The 14,854-nt window shown below is 51.3% G+C and overlaps 1 protein-coding gene across 14 annotated transcripts in view; it reads right to left on the reverse strand.

Annotated features, from left to right (window-relative positions):
- ZNF618 (zinc finger protein 618) overlaps window positions 1-14,854 on the reverse strand; it is a 152,271-nt gene that overhangs the window by 7,902 nt on the left and 129,515 nt on the right. For 3 of the 14 annotated variants that reach the window (XM_059657898.1, XM_059657894.1, XM_059657901.1), the window contains 5 exons: window positions 10,964-11,203; window positions 7,139-7,222; window positions 5,117-5,161; window positions 4,074-4,151; window positions 595-696 (listed from right to left, as the gene is read on the reverse strand). In XM_059657898.1, the coding sequence (XP_059513881.1) occupies window positions 595-696; window positions 4,074-4,151; window positions 5,117-5,161; window positions 7,139-7,222; window positions 10,964-11,203 (549 nt within the window). The remainder of the gene's footprint in view (window positions 1-594; window positions 697-4,073; window positions 4,152-5,116; window positions 5,162-7,138; window positions 7,223-10,963; window positions 11,204-14,854) is intronic. The other 11 variants (XM_059657900.1, XM_059657897.1, XM_059657899.1 and 8 more) reach the window with 7 other exon arrangements.

Here is a 14,854-nt window from a genome sequence, read left to right on the forward strand (position 1 = left end):
GTCTAACCCAGTGGTCGGCAAACTGGGGCTCACGAGCCACATGCGGCTCTTTGGCCCCTTGAGTGTGGCTCTTCCACAAAATACCATGGGCGGGCCCGCATGTACGGTGCGATTTAAACTTCGTGGCCCATGTGTGAAAGTTGGTATTGTGTGGAAGAGCCACACTCAAGGGGCCAAAGAGCCACATGTGGCTCGCGAGCCGCAGTTTGCCGACCACTGGTCTAACCTCTTCCTCAGTATAGCAATGGCTGCTAATAAAGGCACCTCCAGTGAATAAAATGCAGGAGGCCAACGTGTCAGGAAAGAGCAACCAACAGAAACTGTGAGAGTGGATTCCTGTTGTGATCCTGTCACCAATTTGGACTCTCTGATCACACACAGATCACCTCCTCTCCCCAGGCCTCCTTTTGCGATCCTATGAGTTCTTACTAGTAAGTGTGAAAGTGCTTTGGAAACTGTTATGCATGGCCTTCCGTCTCCCTGGGAGGCACGGGTGGTGGGGATGGGGGCAGAAGGGAGCAACCCGAGCGGGGGCTGGAGGTGCGTGGGGCAGACCTCCGTGAGTCCCCCGGCTCCAGCCTGGAAGAGACCTACTGTTGTTGGCGCTGTTCCTCTGGGCCGGGGGCTTCCACTTCTCTTCCACAACAGCAGGTGGCGATCGGGACTGGTTAGAGGTGATGTTGTTCTCGTTGTCGGCTGTGGGCACAAAGGGGACGGTGTGTCACCCTACAGTATCAGAGGCCTGTGGACTAACAGACAAGAACTAGAGGGGGCGGGGGAGGGCACGCATGCCCCCTGGGACTGAGGCCTGGAGCCAAATCCTGGCTCCTCCTCACACAGCTACCAGAGGTTTGCGAAGCCTCGTTTTCATCATTTGGAAAAATGAAGAGAATCACACAGATGGGACACACCTGCTGGAAGGACTAACAGGAGATAACGCAGGGAAAGGATGGAGCACGGTGCCCGGCGTGGAGTCAGTGCTGAGCAGATGGGGATCGCAGCACCCGGTCTGCCTGGGAGGTCCCCCCACCCCGCCCCCCACACACACAACCCCAGAATTCTAGCTCTGAAATGGGGGAGGGGTTCCAGTTACACTCTAAAGCATTTCACACTCTCACGTCTTCAAAGTGTGGTTTTTTTTGGACTTTTCAGTATATTTATTAGAAATTTAGTTTATGAGGCTGGCATTATCCTGATCCAAAACTAGAGAAAAACATTACAAGAAAAGAAACGACAACCAATATCCCTCGTAAACATATACATGAAAGTCGTTAACAAAATATTAGCAAGCTAGATACAGTAACATATAAAAAGAATAGCATATCATGACTATGGAGTTTATCCCAGAAATCCAAGTTGAGGCTAATAATTGAAAACCAATCAGTGTAATGCCCTATACTAAGTGGAAAAAAAGAGAGAAAAATCATCCCCACAGATATAAATGCACATTAAAATATGACCAAATTCAACAGCCACCCACAACACAAACTCTGAGCAAACTAGGAAGAGAAGGAAACATCTACTTGGTAAAGGGCGTCAGAGAAAACTTGATGGAAATGAAAAGGATTTTTATACTATAAAGGATTATGAAGAAATACTACAAACAGTAGTCGTCCAACAGATTAGATAACCTGAATGAAAGAGACATATTCTTAGAAAGACATAAACTACCAAAAATGATTCAAAAACCAGAAAATCTGAATAGTGGTTTCCAGGGCTGGGATGCAGGGAGAGCCTGGCTGCACGGAGGCAGGAGGGAGCGTTCTGGGTTGATGGTTAACCCGTCCAACTGTACTCTTAAACTTGAGAACTTCACTTCTGTAAATTATATCCCAATGAATCTGACTTTAAAACGACTGAAGAGAAACCCATTCAAAGAGTAACAGTGGTTAACTTTGAGATTAGGGCCCGTTCTTCATTTCCCAATTTCTCTGCATTTTCCCGAATATCTTTTTTTTTTTTTTTAAATATATTTTATTGATTTTTCACAGAGAGGAAGGGAGAGAGATAGAGAGAGTTAGAAACATCGATGAGAGAGAAACATCGATCAGCTGCCTCCTGCACATCCCCACCGGGGATGTGCCCGCAACCCAGGTACATGCCCCTGACCGGAATCGAACCCGGGACCTCTCAGTCCGTAGGCTGACGCTCTATCCACTGAGCCAAACCGGTTTCGGCAGCCGAATATCTTTTAATGAACAGATCTTACATTTAAAAAGGGGGAGCGTAGATTTTAAAATGGAAACCGGCAGCCTTTCTTGTGGACGTTCTCCACTAGAGCACAGGGATCTGGAAGGCCTGGGTTTGAACTCAGCTCTGCCAGGGCTGTGGGTGTGACCAGGAGTTCGTCACTTCTGGGCCTCAGTTTCCCCTCCTCCCTCCAAAACGCTGGGGCTGGACAAGCTGCAGGGTCATTCCCTCATTCTGACTGTCCGCGGGACTTGGAATCCAAATTACTCAGCCTAGCATTAGATAACATTGTCTGGTATCGGTTGAATAAAATAAAATGTTCCCTCCATATCTCAGATGCTGCTACTGCATGGGTGAGGTGCTGTAAATGCTCTGTAAAAAGGCTTGACTTACAGCCTGAGCTGGACATAACATTTACTCTGTGTGCCTATCCCTATGTACACAGGCGCACACACACACACACACACACACACACACACACACTCACGTCTGGTCTACAAGGGGCTGGATGCGAAGCTGGAAGAAAGGCTGTCCCCCAGGGAGGGACCAATGCAGGAAGGAGGAAGAGCATGGGGCTAACATGGTGACTGCACAGCCTTGGACTTTTCAGTATATTTATCAGGAAGTTACTAGGCCATTTTGTGCCTCCATTTCCTTATCTGTAAAGTGGAGCTAATACAGACACTTAACGCAGAGGGATGCTCTGAGGTTAAGTGAGCTAATATGTGTGACACTCTGAGAATAAGTCCTGGCACCAAGGAAGAGCTCAGATCATGTTAGTAGCTGTTTGGACCAGTGATTCTGTTCTCTGAGCCTCAGTTTCCTCATCTGTACAATGGGATCCTGTCAGCTGGTGAACAGGCTTGTTCAGATCGAACGAAATAACCACCTGACACATACTGATCGCTCACTGAATGTTCGCTGTCTTTAGTATTATTACTGACAAAACAGGCTCCCGACCTATTACAAAGCAAGACAGGTTTCCCTCCGGCAGCGACAGGAAGTTTATTAGCGGGAATTACCCTGTGCGTTCAGCAGCCTCTTAATGAGATTGGTGTTATTCGAGGCTGATCCCCCTTCGCAGCAGCGCTGTGAACTGCGCAGATCATGACGACGTTTAATTTCTCTCTATGGAGTCAATCCTTTAATCCCGACGCAGCCTGGCTGGGATTCAGCCTGGCTTTGCACCGGATTGCCTCCCGCATTCTCTGCCAGCACTGGACCAGAACAAAGCGGCCCAAAGCTCTTCATGGAAAAAGTGGAGGTGCTGGAGGAGGTGGGGCCACCAGGAGGTGCAGCCTTGATTTGCATTTTAATGGCCTCTGCCCAACTGCCTGAGGCTGGCCTAGCACTGGCTCCAGACTCTTCCCTAATTAGCCTCAGCTTCCAGAGGCCCCAGAGCAGGAGGAGGGCTGGGGCTTCAGAGGAGGGAGGGAGGGAGGGAGGGGGCTGTGGGAGTTTCAGGCCGTGGTCCCTGAGCAGCCTTCAACTGCTGTCACTATCCCCTGTAAGGTCAAGTCTAAACGCCCCGAGCTGGCATTCAGGGCCTTCCCTGGGCCTCCCCACTCGCATCTCTGGCCTCTGCTCACTCTGACCTCAAGCCACACTCAACATCCACCTTCACATCTCCCTGGTCAGTTCCTATTTGGCCTTTAGGTTCAACATGGGAGCCACAACCTTCCAGAAGCCTGCTTCAGCCCCGTGCCACTCTCTCTGCTCTCCCGAGCCTGCTGTCCCCCTAACCCCACTCCGTGTTATAACCGATGGACTGGGGATCCTGAAGGCAGGTCCCATGTCCTGTGACCATTTCCTGGGAAAGAGTGGCCTTCCCTGGTCTGGGGGTGGTGGTGCTGCAGCACCCCATGGGCTGTGGGGGCGCTTACCCGCGTGGGACTGCATGTGCTCCAGCAGGTTGTTGTAGAACTGGAACTGGATCCCACAGGCGCCACACGTGTAGGGTTCTGCGGGGAGAAATGAAGCAGCTGTTTTAGGGGCAGAAGGACCCTGGGCGCCTTCCTGCTGGGCTGTGGGCAGATTGGGAACTGGGAACCCCAACACACACTGGGGCTCTGGGCCCAGCCTGACCTGCCCCTGGCACTAACGGGTGAGCGGGAGGCCGGGGGCAGGAAGGATCGATGGGGAGAGGGGGACGTGCAGCCTCAGAGAGCCTCTGATGGGGTCAGGCAGCCATTTACTGAGTGCTTACTGTGTGCCAGGCACTGTCTGGGCACTGGGGGTGAGGTGCGTGGGGCAGATGGGCTGGAGGAGGGACAGGAGCTCTCAGCCAGAGACCGGGTCTTACTGGTTCCCCGGCCCATCTGCCTGCCTGTAGAAGCACATGGGCATCACTGTTTGCTGAGCAAACGAATGAGTTAATGTATGAATGAGCCCCCAAACAAGGCAATGCACACAGAGGAAAGGAGAGGAAGAAGAAACTGGAGAACAGGGTAAGAAGGGGAGAAAGCCACAGAAAAGCAAGAAGTGGGACAAGACGCGGAAAGGGCAGAGAAGAGGCGGAGGGGGTAGAGAAGGGTGGATGACAGCACACAGGACCGGGACAAGTGGGCCTTTATCTTTCATCTCTGTTCCCAATACTCGAGTCAATGCCCAAGAGACGAGGGAGGAAGAAGGGGTACAAAGGAGGAAAGGATAAAGAGAGGAGGAGGATGGCTGACATGGGGAGGTCTGTGTTCCTGCAGGGCTGGGGGACAGAGGCGGCTGCCACTGTTGGGGGTCTGCCTCGTCCCCCGTGCCAACTCCTCCACCCGCCTGGGGTGGGCACTCCTCCTGCGCTACTAGCTGCCCTGTCTGCCTGGGAGGGCGGCCCAAGGTCAGATGCTCTGGGGAGGCCCTGAGAGCTGGGGCCACTCCGTTCATTCCCTGCCCGGCCTCGCCCTCTCCAGCCCCCCATGGGACCACCACTTACTCTGTAGGAGAGGGAAAGTATTGGAAATCAGGGGACTTGCAGTTTCTGCAAAAGAGAAACAGTTTAGCTAGGTCTCCTCCAGGTCTGGTGCTCTCAGATGACCGTCATTATTTCCCTTGTTAACAAGTGGTGAGCCAGATGGGGCCCTCAGACGAGGGGAGCACAGAGCCAGGCTCAGATTCCGGGGTGGGGCTGGGACACTGGGCAGGGCAATGACAGCCAGGGCCACCCTCTAGGACACACTCAGCCCTCCAAAGGTGAGCCCACAGAGCACAGTGAGAACGTCCACGCTCGGCTACAGGACGGGAAGCTGCTTCGAGGTCCTGGCCCTGAGGGCTGTGCTTGTGAGTGCTCTGCCTGCTGGAACCTGCCCCACGCTGCCTGGTGCTGCCCGGCGAGCCTCAGACGCAGGTGGCAGAGTGGTGCGGGCGGACTCGGCTGGGGTCCTGGCTCCACCACGTACAAGCTGGGGACCTGGGGCAACTACCCACCCCCTTCTCCTGAGCCTCCGTTTTCTCACCCCCAAACGAAAGATAACCCTGCTCCTGGGGCTGGGGCACACGTGAAGACAGGAAAGACACACACAGCTCTGAACACATGCCAGGCACAGAGTAAGCGCTCAGTAAACGGTGTCTGCCCTTCACACAGCCAGTTTCCAGTTCTGAGTATTGGCTCTGGTGGAAGGAGAGGCAGGGGCTCAGAGCAGAGACTTCCGGGAGGCCAGGGCTCCGGTCCTGATGCTTAGTCCTGTGTGGCCTTGGGCAAAACACCACCACGTTTAAACCCACTTGTTGGAGGTGCTGCTGGATTACATTTTTCAAAAGGATTGAAGCAGCTTGGAAAAGCTGATACGTTCTCGACAGTGAAGGGGTCCTGTCAGGGCCACCCCAGCACCCCTCACTCCCTTGCTCAGGATCCTTGGAGAATAACTGGGTTTACTTAAAGAGATTACGTGAGTGGGTACGTAATCTCTGCAGGACACTTGCTGAATGCTCACCACGCAGGGACGTCTGTGCTATCCCCACTTTAGAGTGGAGGAGAATTGAGAGTCCAGGCCCAGCCACCAGCTCACAGGGGGCGGAGCTGAGGTTCGAGTCTTGGCTGGAGACAGAGCTGGGGCTCAGATTCCTATGCAGAAGCCTCCCCATTCAAACCTGTGTTCCCAAGTGTTTCATGAAGCCCCGATGGACGGTCAGGCTGCGCCCAGCATCTGTCTATACACAGGCAGTGCCCAGGATATGCGGGGCACAAGTGGGAACCGAGTATGACGAACGGAACCTCAACTGTGCGAGAGAGGGGGTGCCTTGCCTTACTATAACCAGTGTCGGAACTCTTTCCCCTTCCCTTCCTGCCCTGGCTGCCACTGTGCAGACCGCCTGGCTATGCCTTTTCGGACAGAGGCAGCTGGTGAGCCCCCCACGGCCCCACCGGGCTGACCCAGGTCTATCTGGGGAGAGGGGCCTTGGAAAGCTCTGTTCTAAGGCCCTCTCTGTTCTGCCAGGGTCTTGGCGGAGGCAGCCACCAGGGGGCGCCAAAACACTGCCAGGAACCTCAGGCAAACCTTGGGCGGGCAGGGGCTGGATGGGAACCCTTGGATGGTTCCTGGTCCGAGTGGAGCCAGAACTCTGGGCCTCTGGCTTACCAGGCCACAGCTCTCTCTGCTGTAACCCCATTGCCTCTGCTGGAAAGAAAATGGCTGATGTTTTCCCTAAAAATATAGAAATGGCTCTTTTAGGCTCAGCTCTCTGGGGCCATGCGTGTAGGTGTTGCAGGCTATGGGGTAGGGGGAGTTCCTCTCTCCATGGGGAAGAGACAGGAAGGGCCACAGTCCCCCGAGATGCCCCCCGGGCCCAGAAGGAGGCCCCTGAAAGACCGGGCCCTGGGTTTCTGCCCAGCCCTGGCCTCCTAATTCTCAGCCCCTCCCAACACCACCAGCATGCATCACGGAGACCCCAGCCCACAGGGGGGAGCAGACGGAGCCGGCAACCTCAGCACGGGGCTCCTGGCACAGGGCACACTCACCGCTGGAGTTTTGGGAACTGCTGTTCGTCTCTTCAAAGTGGTTCTGTGCTTTGCTTTCTACTCTCCGACTGAAAGCGCTTTCTGCTGGTGGGGACAGGAGAGAGCGAGAGAAAACGACGGTGACTGATCAGCACTGGATCCAAAGGGGTTGGGAGCATGCCAGAGGCGGCTCAGAGGCTGAGGAAGGCCCAGGGCTTGATGGTGGGGGGATCAGACAATGAGGAGCTCCAGGATCCCAAACCAGAGCCCCAGCTCCTCAAGCTCACCTGAGTCACCTGATACCTTGTCAGGGCCCCAGGAGACTCTCCGGACAGTGCCCAGAGGGGGTGGAGGTCCAGGCCTGGGGGCATGTGTGGGTGACCTGTCCAGGAGCTCGCAGATGAAATCCAGCCGAGTGGGCAGACGGCAAATGGGCCTGGGTCTCCCATCTGGGCCCCTGGGGAGCCACACGTGGGCCACTGAGTAATGTGGACCTGTCCCCACCAGTCCCTATGCCAGATTCCGCTGTCTCAGGCCCCACAACGGAGCAGGGAGGAGGGCAGACTGTCTCCTGAAGGCAGTTCTGGCAGAGCAGGCGGGCCGGACAGCTCCACATGCCCAGTGGTCCCTGGGTGGCAAGGAGCGCCTTGGAGAGAAGGTGTGCCAGGCAGAGTGGGGGCAGCCCATACCCCAGGAGGCCAAAGACGAGATGAGGTCCGGTCAGAGTTCACCCGGGTTAAGGACTAGCTCCTGATGATTTCTTGGGCATCTCTGCTTACAGGCTGCACTTTTCTTAGTGGCTCACCTTCTCCCAGGCGCTGCCTGTAACCCCAGAGGCAGAGACAGAATTCAAGGTGGAAAATACCAATTTAGTGCCCACCTCTCCCCCACCTGCAGAAGGTACTGAAACTGAATATCCAGGCTGGGAGGGGACTCGGCTTTTCCAAGCTCTTGGCACAATGGGTGCCGGATGCTCCAGGAGACAAAGACTTCCGGGAACAAGTCACGGGGTGAACAGCCGGCCAAGCCCCTTTCTTAGGGAGAAGCAGCTTGCACTAGTGTGTCAAAGGCTCGGAGAAGTTCACTGAAAAGAGGCCCATTTGGCTTTATTAATCCAGCCTTTCCAAAATGGATTTGGCCACTCAAGCCTATTTTTCTTTAAATATATTTTTATAAATTTCAGAGAGAAAGGGAGAGGGAGAGAGAGAAACATCAATGATGAGAGAATCATTGATCAGCTGCCTCCTGCATGCCCCCTACTGGGGATCGAGACAGCAACCTGGGCATGTGTCCTTGGTTGGAATTGAACCCAGGACCCTTCAGTCCACAGGCCCTGTATCCACTGAGCCAAAGAAGCTAAGGCGCCTATTTTTAAATTATTGGATACATTCCTTACTATTCCTCAAAAAATGGTGGTTTCAGGAACTCACTGTGGGAAACACCACTGTCACCCAGTCCACCCCATGCCAGAGGGCTCTCGCTCAGGCTGTGGGGGCCGGGGTTCTGGGCGATCATCGGGTGACAGGAAAGGAAGCCAGAGGCGGCTCCTACAGGTCCTGCTCAATGTCCCATTCCCTGACCCCGACGACGTCTCCTGATGCAGCCTCCTTTCCGCAGAGGCTGTCCACAACACAAAGATAACCCTCTCTTCAAAACGCATCCATAGAATGCCTGGGCCGAGAGCTCCATACCTGCCTCCTTCAAGAAGTCATCTTTAAATGGGCAAAGAAAGTCCCTCAATTCTTTGCCTAGGGGAAAGGGGGGGGGGTGCACTCATTTACTGAGCACCTACTATGTGCCAGGCACTGATTTAGATGCCTTACACCCAGGGTCTCTCTTAATTCTCCCAATAGCTCTAGGAGGTCCACACCGTCACTTCCATTTTATAGGTGAAAAACACACACGCACCCAGAGGAAAGTGAGGCTGTCACGTTCCCGGGGCCGAACATGCTGCTAATCCTCTAAGACGGCAGAATGAGACTTCATTCTCGCACAGGCAGACGCGTCCTTTTTCACAAGCGAGTCCTTTCTGCATCTTAATCCTCGTGCGTGCAGGGGGGTGGCGACCCCTCTAGGGGTACTTGCATGCAGCCTCGCCAATTTATTGGCAGAACTGACAACTGAGGTCATGATTCGTTTCCCAGTACTCAGCTCATAATGCAAACTTGATCGGCTCTCCCTGCCACGGGCACCTCCGGCCACAAACCAGTGGGCTGTACGGTGGGTGAGGTCCCAGGCACAGGCCCGCACCTCCACCCAGGAACAGCTGCCTGTTCCAACACGGTGAAGGCGGTGACCACTTCCAGCTCTCCCGTGCAGGTTCCTGCCGAAACCTGGTGTCCTCTGCTCTGCCCACCTGCTCTGCCCCCAGCCCCAAGTCTCCCAGGTCACATAAAGGCAGCTAGAAGCAAGTCCCAGAGCTTCCGGGATGCTTCTTTGGGGACACTGAGGTCCAAGAGCTGCCCCTTCCAGGCAGCTCGCTGCAGGAACTACAGACGTGGAAACTCCCAGCCATAAGGTCAAGAAGAAAAAGCAAACATTTGAAACTTGGGATCCCATTAGTTAGCTGAGCCAACATCTACCACCGACGAGCCCATGAGGACCAGCCTGTTTCTAGAAAAATACAACGGCTATCGGCTTTTCTCAACGCAGTACCTCAAAATCCATGATGCTCAAGGTTGATTACGTACTTACTCTCCTTCCGGGACATCTAAACTTCATAAGCCTATCTTCAAACACTTCTGGCGAACACATCCTTGCCCCACAGTAGCCCACGAACCAAAGAATAATGGCAAACACAACTCGTCAACCGCCAGCCCAACCTACTGGGTCACTGAACACAGTCTGATCACTTGTATGTTTAACGGATGGCTGTGGGCCTCTTGACAGCAACTGAAAGGTCCCTGATCCCAGAAGGACCACATCATCACTCTATCCTACATCACTCTACCCTCTGCCCACAGGCAGGCGCCCAAGGCTCATTCCATCTGGGCATAAGTCAGGGTTCCTGATAACTGGCTCTCCACCTGGACCAGAAAACACTGGAGCTGGCATCCACTGGTCTCCTGCTGGGCCACGGCCCGGGGAGCGATTTCACGAGTAGCGGGAGGCCAAGAGCACAGAGCTTCCGGCCAGCCACCCTGCTTCGAGGAGAACAGCTCTTCGTAGAAATGAGTTCTTAGGCTGGGTTTTCGGAAAGATGGGGGGTGCAAACGCATGCCGAGGGGTTTCCAGGCAGGGACATGAATGGATGGACCGGGCTGCATGTCAGACAGACAACAGTGTGATCACAATGAGAGATGGCACCCGCCGCATGGCTCTTGTGTTGGGTGGGCAGGAGGGAGTGGTGGGGACTGTGGAAAACTGGAGAGCACATGCTCTATGAATACAGGAGGCAGCTGTGGCTCAGCCCAAGCCAATTGTCGCACTGCAGGAAAGTGGGCCGGAACGGCCGGAGCTGACTTGTCCATGTCAGCTGGAGATCAAGTTTCACATAAAACCTCCTAGCGTCCAAATGTTGGCAAGGAATTTAAAGCAGTTTTTAAAAACACCTCAGGCCATGACGTGGGGGGAAATATTCTCTTGTTTAAAAAGAGAAAACTTTACAAACTCTCTTGTGCAACCCTCTGATTTAGGATAAGAAAAACTTAGACTCAGAGAGGTTAGTTAGGCGTCTCGCCAAGGTCTCAGGGCCCGACAGAGGCAGAGCTAGGACCCAGATTCGTCCCACAGAACCATGGGACCCCCACTGTTGCTCTTGCAAGGGAACAATGACCCCGGGCACAGCTGTGGCAGGTGGGGGGAGGGGGAATGGAGGGAGTGTGGGGTGACAGAGGCCGTTGGTACCTGAGGTTGCCTTGTTGGCTGGAGATCCTGAATTTGGAGTGCGGAACGTCTGGGTTTGGGTGGCTGGAGGGGTGCGGTGTAAGAGGGTGGAGCATCGGACCACGGAGGCCGAAGCTTTTTTCCCCGACTGGTTCGTCTGGGTCTTCGCGGCCACGAAGCGTGGAGACGGGGAGACCTCTGGATGTGAACACTCAGAGCCCGTGTCTGGATCGTCCGGTGGCTCCCACCCGGGGGCGGTACCTGAGAGGGTCACGCTCTCAGTCCCCAAGAGCCCTCGGAGCTGGCGGAGTAAGTGGCCTCTCGAGCCACCGCCCCCACCTGTGCCCCCCGTGCTCGAGGGTGGACACCTCTTCTCGGTCCACAGAAAGCAAAGACTCTCGCTCCTACCTGGAGCCTGAGAAAAACCTGGGAGTCTAGAACCTTCCCCAGCTTCTCCTCGAGGCAAGCCTATCTCACACGTTACCCTCCAACGGCCCCAGGGTATAGGCAGACAGGGATGCAGGGGCTCAGAGAGGGACAGGCACCACTCCGGGGTCACAGAGCAGTTTGGGATGGAGCCACGATGCATTTCCCAGGCTCCTGTCTCATTTCATTCCATAGTTTACACCATGTGTTGACCTTCTCACGTGAAATGCTGTCCAGCTGGAATTCCTACCTGGGCTTTCACAGAGAAAGGAAGAGCTTTAGACAGACTGGCTGATTGCTCTTGTAAGAAACGTAGGAGATATTTACACATAAGAGAACACAGTGATCTCTCCTTCCTGTGAAGCTGAAGGTTTAAGTGGAGCAGAACATTCAGAGAATAGATGGATTTGAAAAAAGTAACCATGCCCCTGAGAGGGAGAAGAGACCGGGGCCCAGGGGTCAGGCAGGGAATCCCTGAAGGAGGGGGGAGGGAAATGAATTTGCGGCAAGTGGGCCCGTGGGACCAAAGGCTGGAGGTGGAAATGAGAGGGAGACGGGATCCACAGGGTCTAATCTGGGAAATCCTTGTGGGTTTTAGTCTGAGGAAGAGAACTGGAGACCTTACACTTCTGGCCACGCTGGAGCCGCTGGTGTAGGACTAGCCCTCCTCCAGATGCAAGGTAAAGCTGGACAAAACACGTGAAACAACCGTTTCAGACTGTGAACAGAAGGAGGTGCAGGGCCTCCTGTGAGTCATGAAAGGAGACCTCCCAGGAGCCCCTCCTGCTCTCTGCCTGGGGAGACCTTCTGGACCAGAGCACAGAGGTGAAGCCCAAAGAAAGCACCCTCGTCACCCTGAACTGAGGAGTCAGCGGTCAGAGTTCAGGGCTTCCAAGGTGGCTGGAGTTTGAAGGGCAGGATAACAAAGAAAGGAGACAAGAAAGAGCTCCTGGACCGTGCAGAGAGACCCCCTGCAAAGCCTGGCAGCCAACGGACTGCGGGGCTGCGCGTGAGTGAGGAGTCAGGGGTGTGCAAGGTTAGAGGATGTCTGAGGTCCCACCTGCCAGAGAGGAGACCTTGCTGAATGCCCAGGCATTCAGCTGAGACCCAGAGGAGCCAGGCCTTAGAAGGATTACACTGACCCTAGCACAAGGACTACCGTATCCCCCCTTATCCAGGAGCGATACATTCCCAGACCTCCAATGAAGGCCTGAAACCGCAGATAGTACTGAATCCTAGAGGTACCGTTTTCTGCGAGGCATACATATTGTGACACATTTTAATTTTAAAATTAGGCATGCTAAGAGATTAACAACAAGGACTAATAATAAAATAGGACAATTATAACAACAGGCTGTAATAGAAGTTATGTACATGGCGATGGGGCCTTTATTAAAATAAGGCTTATTTGGAACACAAGCACTGTGTACTGTGACAACCGATCTGATAACTGAGACCGCTGTTAAGTAGGGGTGGGCAGTTATGTAGCCTGGATAAGGTGGACAAAGGGGTCACTCGTGTTCTAAGAGGGATGGAGCGGGATGGCGTGAGATTTCATCCTGTTACTCAGAACAGTGTGCAACTTAAAATGTGTAAATTGTTTATTTCTGGAATCTTCCATTTAATATTTTTACACCACAGTTGACTAAAACCATGGAAAGTGAAACCGAGGATAAGGAGAGGCTACTGTACTCCAGACTCCACCCCAACACAGCTTAAAAGTGAGCCTTTGAATCATCAAGCTAATCTGTATTAACTGCCGACCAGAACAAAATTCTACATTTTTCAAAGGAAGATAGCAAAGTCCAGACACTCAACAACACTGCATCCACACAGGCAGCACAGAATAAAAAAAAGGATGCCATCGGGTGGAGCAGGAAAACGGGAATAATATTCAACAGGAAAAAAACACACAAAACAGTCAACAGAAACATACAAAAATGATAGCAACAATAGAATCTGCAGACAAGGACCTTAACACAGCTATTATAAATATGCTCCAAGATTTAAAGGATAACATGAACATAATGAAGAAAGAAATGGTGTCAAACAGAACCAAGCGGAAATTACAGAGATAAAAAAATATGATAGCTGAGATGAAAAATTCACTTAATGGCTATTTCCAATGAAACAAAGTAAGACACTGTAGAAGAAAAGATCAGCAAACCTGAGAACAGGGCACTTGAAACAATCCAAATAGAAACACAGGGAAAATAAGGCTGAAACACTGAACACAGCTTCAAATGATCTGTAAACATCGTAAAAAAAATGTAACATACATGTCAATAGTCTTAGTAGGAGGCAAAAGAGAAACTGGGGAAGAAAAACACTTATGGAAATACTGACTAAAAATTTTCCTTGATGAAAAATATAAACCCACTGATCCAAAAAGCTCAACAAACCCCAAAGAAGATGAAGCCAAAGAATACTATATATCCATAATCAAATTACTAAAGCCAGTATTATAGAGAAATATTTAAAATAATCCACAGAAAAAAGATACATCAAGTATAGAATAACAATCAGAATGGCCTTTGACTTCTCACAAGACACAACATAAGCAAAGAAGATAAAATGATGACATTCTTAAAGTGCTAAAAAAAAATTTCTCAACCCAGAATTTCATATCCAGAGAAGATGGCCTTCAAAGGGTGAAATAAAAACATCTTCAGTTAAGAAAATCTTTCACCAACAGACCTACAATGTAAGAAATGTTCAAGGAAGTTCTTCAGGGAATAAAGGAAAAGGATAATAGAGGAAATTCAGATTTACATAAATCTGAATTACAGAAAATGGTAACTACGTAATAAATATAAAAGGCATTTCCTCTCATTTCTTAATTACTTTAACACAGGATTGACTGTTTAAAGCAAAAAATAATTGTTGGCTTTATAACTTATTTAGACTATGTATGATATATATGTTAACACTTATATGTATGATGTAAGACTAGCTCAAAGGACAGGAGGGCAGTAAAGGGAAGTATACTGTGATAAGGTTCTCACATAATGTATAATGTGTTATGATATGAAGTCATGGTAGATTATAATACATTAAAGATATATATTATAAACCACAAAGTAACCACTAAAGGAAAAGTAGTATAGGTGGAAAGCTAACAGAGGAAATTTTTAAAAATTCTTGATTAATATTAAAGAAGGCAAGACAAAAAAATGAATAATAATAAGAAATGAAACAAACAGAAATACAACAAGATAAAAAACTTAAATCTAACCATATCAAAATAATATGTCAAATGTAAATGGGTTAAACACTTCATTTAAAGGCAGGGATTGTCAGGCTGGATAAAGGAGTGAGAACCAACTACTAGTATATGTATGCACTTAAAACACACATAAGTAAAAAGCAAAGGATGAAAAGAGATATACCATGCAAACACTAATCCTAAGAAAGCTGTAGTAGCTATATTAATATCAAATAAAGTAGATTTCAGACAATGGGTATTACCAGATATAAAGAAGGGCA

This window comes from Myotis daubentonii, chromosome 11, assembly GCF_963259705.1.
Source record: "Myotis daubentonii chromosome 11, mMyoDau2.1, whole genome shotgun sequence".
Classification (NCBI taxonomy): Eukaryota; Metazoa; Chordata; class Mammalia; order Chiroptera; family Vespertilionidae; genus Myotis; species Myotis daubentonii.